General features: G+C 47.5%; 1 protein-coding gene across 1 annotated transcript; it reads right to left on the bottom strand.

Moving 5' to 3' along the window:
• Positions 1-435: 435 nt before the first annotated feature.
• TIMMDC1 (translocase of inner mitochondrial membrane domain containing 1) lies at positions 436-7,587 on the bottom strand. The gene is made up of 7 exons (XM_035540355.2): positions 7,473-7,587; positions 7,024-7,189; positions 6,069-6,157; positions 4,155-4,222; positions 3,129-3,207; positions 1,999-2,109; positions 436-1,446 (listed from the first exon to the last, which is right to left on the bottom strand). Exons 1-7 carry the CDS (start codon positions 7,547-7,549, stop codon positions 1,347-1,349), a joined length of 690 nt encoding a protein of 229 aa, XP_035396248.1. The 5' UTR covers positions 7,550-7,587; the 3' UTR covers positions 436-1,346.
• Between the last annotated feature and the right edge of the window lie 750 nt (positions 7,588-8,337).

The following is an 8,337-nucleotide window of genomic DNA, read 5'->3' as shown; positions in this document are numbered from 1 at the left end:
ATTCAGCAGTAATTAGCTGTAACAGAGGAAAGCATTCACGGACCGGTAGGTGGGAAGGAGACACAACCCCCCGCCTGGATATAATTCTCTTTAATAGGAGAAAAACCCCAACAAAGAAAGGGACGCGGACTCTGACTTCCTTCTGCTTTGAGGGAAATGGTGCTAGGCCACCTGGCCCTTCTAGGTGCGGGCCATTGATGAACTATCTTCAGCCCTACTCACAGGTAACATCTTAACAGTTAACTTCTGGTACTAAATAATAAACAGAGCTGGCACTCTGCTGGTTCTTGTTACCGCCTGGGCAGAGGAAGTCTGACACTGCCACCAGACTTACTTGCTTCCTGGTGGGATCTTAGAAAGAGCTCTTCTCATGGGACATCACTCCAGTATGTTTCTCTAATGTAAACGTTGTACTAAGCATACAGAGATTACGGATACAGTCACCACTGCCAGATGGCTTTATTGAATGTCACGAAGCCCAAATGTCATTTCCCCCAAACGCAATCCCCTAATTTCCAACCTTAAAAATGAAATTAGAGAACTTTTTATTGCTGTTAAATCTGTCCAAGGTGTCAATTCTTCCACCATGACCACCAGAAATAAAAAAGGAGCCTTTATGTGGCTCCTCTCAGCCACACTTTAACTGAGCAACCCAAACCGTGTCTTTTTCAGGGTATTTCCTTCTCTCTCCCAGCTCCTCCACCCTTCCTCAGCACTGATTGTGAAATACCCTCAGTAGCCAAGGAGACGAGCGTGTTTTTCTGCAAAAAGCCTGAAGAAACCACCATCAGCAAAAGAGAATCGGTCCCTGCCAGGCAAAGTCAAGGTGTGGGAAGGTGATGGTGAGAGCAGAAGGAACGCTCGCTCCGGTGCTGCTCGTGCTGTGCTGACAGCAAAGTCTTCGGGTGCTGTCTGTAGCACAGCTCGCACCAGAACACGATCAGATTTTTGGAATCGGGGTACCTTTAGCATCCGAACTATTAACAGGCTCCTTTACCTTCAGTATTTCTACATCGCCAATGGCTTGGACACTGTCAGCAGTGAAACAGGTTCTAGAAGAGGCCCTGGGGCTGCCCTCATCCCCAGCCAAACCTAGCTGACACTTGCTAGTCTGGAGAGTCTACACGTCCACTTTCTGAAGTGGAAGAGGTTTGGCCTTTCCGAGCTCTTGTGCAGTGATGTGCATCCACGAAAAATGTTTGGGGCAAACTGCTTTTTCCAAGGTGCAATGGATACATCTGCATTCACATGCACACAGAAGACTTCCATGACCCCTTCACTGAAGACTTTTACAAGCAAAATCAAAATACTTTGTAGTTGCTTATCACAGAGACTTTGGGGAAGACTCAGCAGCTCCTAGATTCTTTTGCTGTCTCCATCTGCGGTCCTTCCAGGGTGTTGCTTTCCGTTTGGCCCAAGACTTCAGTCACACTAAGCCTGGACTGCCTAAAGAGGATAAAGAGAATGCAAGCATATTCCTGACAAAGGCATCACTGCAGAATCCCAACTCTTAAAAAGTTTCTTCTAGAACTGGCACTAATTTATGAGTTTCACATGCAATCAGTGTCACAGCTCCTTCTCCCCAAGAAGCTGTCCTTCTTTTTTCCTCTCTTTAATGGGGATGGAGAAAAGGTAGCCATGAAAGAAAAGCGAGAGTTCTACCCTCTCTCAATTTTGGTAAAGAAACGCTAATGTGCATTAAAACACATCCACCTCTCCTGCTTGTCTCCTCAGACACCTAAAAGTGAAAAACGGATGCAGAGTTACTGGGGTGGGGAGCATAAATTCTGAACAAAACTTGCTACAAAGTAAACAACAACACCTAACACTGGGAAGGTTAAATCAGCAGTTCACAGACTGACGTGAAACGAACCAAAAATTAAAGAGCAGAAATGAGGTTTACAAAACCTAGCATGTCACGGTTTCTCTCAATGCTTGAACCACACAGACCTAGACACACTTCTAACCAAAGACTTAACAGGCAGCACTGTCCCTTACCACTCTGCTAACTTCTGCTCATACTGCTCCCTGCGCTCACGATTTCTCTTCTCCTGCAAGGTCTCACCAGCAAGTTTTTGGATGAACATTATGAGCCCCCCTGCAGGGATCCTGGAGAAAGAAGGAGAGAAGTCAAATGTCACCCAGGGGACACACATTAGTAATAACTTACCGGCAACAGTAAAAGGAGCATGCGGGGGCCAGCCACCAAATCACTGGAGCGTAACTTTCCCCAGTACTCAAATCACTCCACAGACTAAGGTACTCTATTCTAATGTCAGTCACCAAATGCAGCCTGTCTTCAGCTGTGACTCACTGTAGCCCCTCTGATAATATATTTGGAATTTACTCACTAGCAGGCACACCTAAGGCAAGGGGGTGAAAGGTCTTAACATGCCCAAACAACAGCTACAGATAACCTAATCCATAATTTAGGCAGTCATACCCCTGCTTAGCTTCTGTCCGGCTCTGGAGGTACTTGTGTTTTCACTGAGAGAAATGATAATGAAAACTTGTGTTTCCCATTTTTATGCAGATTCCTAACCTACTGGCTGGCAGCTCCCAGGGTGCCCCGCTGTTCAGAAGTTGCCATCAGGTCATCCAACACCCCTCAGGTGTTCAGCTCTGGGTTCGGAGCTGCTAGAGGAGCAGTTGCTGATGATGCTGAGCAGGAAGCCCAGAAACATCTCTTACACTCCTGCCTTCAACCCCAGACAACTCAGATCCTTAAAAAAGATGTCAAACTGTTCTGTGCACAACCAATTGGCTTGTTAGGGACCACGCCAAGGAAGGGACACAGAAGACACTTCTATAAACCATCCTCATAGTTTCCCATTTAGTAGTAGTTAGCGCAAGCAGCAGAAAGATGCACTGAGTTCTTATTACTGAGTTCTTATTACCGAGAAAAACAAAACATAAATCCAGAAAAAAAAAGCAGTTAAACATCTGGAAGAAAAATCATCATCTTGAGGTCCCAAGAAAAATACAGAAAACCCCTCAGGGCAAGAGAGGAAGGAAAGCTTCTGCAGACCCACCTATGATTCAAGGCTTGGTGTGGGAGGCCACCACCGAACACCTACCATACCAGTCACATACCGTGACTCAGCCCCTCACTGGCAGTCACAGCTTACCCAAAGGCCGTTCCAAAGATGAAGCCACCGGCCAGTCCTTGCAGGCCCAAGTGCATTCTGAAAAGGGCTCCTGTGAAGGCTAAAAAACACAAAACCACTGAAACCATAAACAGCACCCTCACCAGCCATGGCAGACCTGCTGAGGGAGATGCTCTGCCTCATTTCTGCTCTCCATGAGCTGACATCCACTTTTAACAGAGCAGAAACCAAGCACTGTTGCCAGTGGGAGGGCCCCTCACCATACAATCACAGCAGCCTGAGAGGCAGGCACTTTAACAGCCAGAGCTGAGCTGCTGTTGCAATACTTCCCCAGGTCTTTATCCGCATGCTCTCTGCACTGAAACATTGCATGAAGCTCCTTCTTCTTCAGAAAGACTCCCCAAGAAATGCTAAAATGTCAAAGTTAACTGTGAGATTAGAATTGAGTTCTCTCCCGCCTGGAGCATGATCTCCCCACCTCTTTTTTTCCCCTTCTATTCAACAGCAGCTAATAATAGTAGCTGCCATGTAAGGCAAAAAAGAACAGTAAAGCACGCACCCAACTGCAAGGGCAATAAAGCCTCTAAAACTCAACAAGCAGATCACTTACCAGGAGCCCTGTTGCCAAAAGCAGACATGCAAAATTTGGCACGAAAATGGTAGTTTATAAACAGCACACCAAACTGTTATGAAGAGAGGAAATAAGAAATGCTTTCCCTGCTGAAGAGGTGGTTGCGAGAGCAGGTTATGCACTACATGTTGCATTTAGGCCATGCAAGCATTTTTCACACAGAAACTACAACAAGTATTTAAGATGAACTAATAACCACAGAACTCCTGAATGGTTTCAGAAATGCACTGGTATCTCTCTGTTACACTGGCAGACAGCAGCTGAGCAAAGTCACAAAGGCACTCAGCAGAACAGGAAGCAAACCCCAGAAGCTACAGATCTGCTGAAACCCAAGAGAGATGGATTCCTGCTTAGGATATTTTGTTTACGACTTCTGCTCCAAAACAGAGAAGCACACAAAGATATAGCAGTCTCACCTCCTGCTGTAGCATAATTACCGACGGTGGTTTTATTGCGGTACGCAGACAGACTGGCGCTCACAGAGCTGGAAGGATAAGGCACAGAAGAAGTCAGCAGCTACACGTGAACAGGGCAGGTAGCAAACCACAGCTTGAAATGAAGCTGGATTTCATTAAGCCCACCCTCAGGATGCTTCTAACTGCCTTGTTCCCGATCTGTCCAGAGTACGCACACACCAACCACAAATGCCTTGACTTCTGTAACTTCACTGCATGCAGCTGTACAGCCAGAGGCAGGGGAGTACCACCTCCGGACCTGGATTTTGGATATTCCTTTTTTCTTTTTGTAAATAAAAGATATATGTTCTTTTAAATCCATCATATATTCAAGTCTAAAAGGAACTGAGCAATGCAAAGGTCCTATCAGTCAGTCAGTTATACAGGTAACACCAGAGCTGAATCATATTCGTGGCATCAGCAGGGTCACCCTCTCTTGAAGCATGAGGTTTCCAGCCAGGATAGACACACCATCTTCTCCAAAAACATTAACTAAGCCCCAAACCACCCTCTGTTCTCAGTTCAGCAGTCACATCCTTCCCAGCATATCAGCAAGCCTCTGCGTGACATCAACAAGTAAAGAGCAATCTTCCTCTCTTTACCAATGCTGTCATGGCAGCCTAGCCTTTGTATAAGTAAAGCTTAAAAACTGTTTTTAAAACAAGAAACTTGAAATTCGCACAATTTCAGGACAAAATCTTCAACTTGGACTTTATGGAAACAATTAACACTGAGTGGCAAATATCTCCTTTCAAAGCTTTTTACAAAGGGGTAGTGAAAAAGGACGATGGATCTGATTGCAAGGGAGACATCTGGTGGACAACAGTGAGGTTGCACGTCTAGTCCAGAAAAATCTAAAGTAATCAAAAGTCCTGAGAGAAAGCAAACAGCATGCTAATGAAACCCAAGATGAGATATCACAGCAAAAGGAGACAAAACACAAGAGAAACCAAGGAAGAAATACAGAAAGGTACAAAACTAGGAAGAAAGACAGAAATATAAAGCCAGCTTACTGGGAAATAATGCTAGTCAATATTGCTGGTATTTGAAAACCTAAAGGGGATCTTGAACACAACATACCTAGAGATACAGTTAGTACAGGTCTAGAACTACATGAATATTTACCACTTTCCAGGACAGAGAAGGAGATATTGCTTGTTTTAAAGGGCTTTATTTGGAAGAGCATGCCTAGTTTGACACTGTATTGTCAGAAATACACTGACACGTCCTGGGGAGAAAAATCAGAGAAGTGGAACACTACCTGTGCATTATTTGTGTAGGAAAATTTGAAGGACTAAAGTGGTACATACATATGGTATGTCTGATGATCAATGACTGCGTAATAACAAGACAATCATCTGCAAGTACTTGAGGACAAGTACAAAGAATTGTGAGTAATGCTACTGTATGCAAACTAGGAGTAATCAGATATAACAAAAAGGAGAAAAATTAGCGTGGGATAGAAAGCTGCTCCGGAACAGCCAACACACTGTAACACTCTCCCAGAGAAAAATGCAAAAATACATCAAACTGAAGAGATAAAGCACAAGCAGAAATAAGCCAGTAAGTACTAGGAAGAGCACTGTTCAAGTCAATAATGGTATGGATTAGATGTAACAAAAAGGTCTTTCCCAGTGTTTTGTTTTGGTGTTGGTTCATCAGAACACTGGGATAATTTTAAAAAAGCTTAAATCCTCCTCATGCTTCCACCTTATCAATCAGACTCAGTCAGACTCAGTGTTAACACAGCATTTTGAACCTCAGGATGTCATAAGGAGTCTCCAAACAAACTGCACGCATTGAAGGCTCCTTGCCGCTAATGTTCAAACTTAAGCCATTTTTTCCTCCCACTACTACTACTAAGAAAACACTTACTTGAATATTGCCACAAAAGCTGCTACTCTCCAGCTCCAGCGCCAGCCATAGCGAATGAAACTCCTGAGACCCGCACGATGCGCAGATTGCTAGAGTGAGAGAGGGGAAAGGTTACTGGTCACAGACCTGCTCCTTTTCACCAGCACTAATCTTACTGATCCTGGTGCTGCAACACATCTGGAGGGGGACAGCAACAGCTTTCTGAGGATGATACAGGAGAGGAACAGAGAAGAGGGGACAAACTAGAAACTAGTTTTTAATTATTATGAGTTGATATATTTTAAATACATAAATAATAACCCTCTGTGTTAAAATGTTAGTGGACCATCAAGCTCTACAGCTTAGCATGGGCACTTATAAGTTTGACAATAAGATGCTTTTTAAAAGCTGCAATAAAAAGAAGCTTCATAAAAATTAAAAATATTTCAGTTGATATCAAGAAAGAGAATAAATTCTCATTTCCCGTGACTGTGGTGTAAGTGCTTAGCACTGGTGCAGATACATAGGAGAGTCTTCAGGACTGAGCAAAGCCTGATATCAATGCCGTGTAGAAAGCTAAGTCAGGGATCCCATCCAAATACGGATGGATGTAAAATTAGGCAGATTTTTAAGGATTTTTTTTTTCCAAATAACTCAGGTAACCAGCACCCCGCCTGCCCACGAGGAAGGGCAGGCAGTGAGCGCCCTGAGAGCGTCTGGGCGCTGGAGATGACTTTCCATCTCTAAATGACTGTATTTCGTGTCTAGCTCTGTGGGCCAGTGCCTGCAAGAGGCAAGCCAAGTGGCCCAACACCGTCTGGCTTTGGCTTTGGCCACCACGCCCAACCTTTCCTTGAGGAAGCAGGGGACCACGAGCATGCTGTGAGGGCAGGGCGATGCCCAGTGCATCCCTTGGGGCAAGCCGTGCCGTTCCCCGGGTTAAATCTCCCGGGGCTGGGGTCACGAGGTGCCGTACCACCGCATCGGCTTGGTTCTGGAAGAGCTCGCCCTGGCTGCGCTCGATGAAGGCCCTCCGTGCCTGGTGGAAGGCGGGCACGCCGCCGTACACCCAGCCGACCACGCCGCCAGTGAAGGCCGACTTGATGATGTTCACCACCTCCTCCGGGTACTGCTGCTGATCGCTGGGAGGACACGAATCACAGAAGCATTAGGGTCGGGAAAGCCCTCCAAGGTCACCTGGTCCAACCACCCCCTGCCACCAATGTCACCCACTAAGCCACGTCCCTAAGCGCCAGGTCCAACCTCTCCTTGAACACCCCCAGGGACGGTCACGCCACCACCCCCCCGGGCAACCCGGGGCTGAGCGGCAGCACCGGGACAATCCTCGCCCCCCCGCCCCGCCGCCATCCCGGAGAGGTTCCCCCCGCCCCGGGGCCACCCCCGTCCCCCCGCCCCGTCCCTCACTCGCGACTCCACAGCTCCCGGAGCCGCTCCCAGCCCGTCTGCGGCGGCGGCGCCGGGCGCCCGAACCCGTCCGCCATGGCCGCGGCGCTTCCCGGGGCGGCGGCAGCGCCCCCTGCCCGCCCGGCGGGGCACGGCGGGGCCCGGCGCTGTCCCCGCGGCTGTCCCCGGGCTGCCGCCCGCCCCCGCGGCGGCGGAAAGGGAACCGGGGAGGGCCCGAGGGCGGCTGTTTTTCTGTGAGGGAGCCGCCGGCCTGTCCCCGGGGCCTGAGCCGCTGCTGCGTGTTCAGGTGGGCTGTCGGTGCCCCTTTGGGGCATGGTGCCTGTCGTCCACAGCATTTTTCAAACTCTGATGACCCCAAAAGTTAGCCGGCTGGCATGCTGAGACTTCTGCCGTTCAAATCCAGCTTTTTGAACCTCTTGCCGGCTTTTGTTTATGCCCACTCGTTTCTTACAGCTTTAACTGGTTGTGAGGTTACAAATTCTTGTATTTGTAACTCAGGAGCGTTGGTCTCCAGCACTACTGCAATACAAGTACTATACTCTCAGAACATCTTCCACATCCCACCCCATCCTTTACCTAAATCCTAGTCCTGATGGAGGTCCCATCACCTCTAGAAGTGACCTGCCTGCCACTTCAGGCCTTATCCTGTTTACAAAGACTGGAGACAGAGGGATCAATTAGTCACGGCTGTTCTAGTAAAGCAAAAAAAGAAGCACACTGAGAAGTGACCAGTCCGTGCGAGCTGTCGACCAGACAAAGTTTTCAATCAACATCACCCAAGACTTGCAGTGGTGACTTGGACAGAAGTAAGATTCCACCGAGACACCCTACATATTACTGTCGAAGAGGAAAAAAACAGAAAGAC

Source organism: Cygnus atratus, chromosome 1 (assembly GCF_013377495.2).
Source record: "Cygnus atratus isolate AKBS03 ecotype Queensland, Australia chromosome 1, CAtr_DNAZoo_HiC_assembly, whole genome shotgun sequence".
Lineage (NCBI taxonomy): Eukaryota > Metazoa > Chordata > Aves > Anseriformes > Anatidae > Cygnus > Cygnus atratus.
Note: the sequence above shows the minus strand (reverse complement) of the source record. Positions and strands in the feature narration are given on the sequence as shown.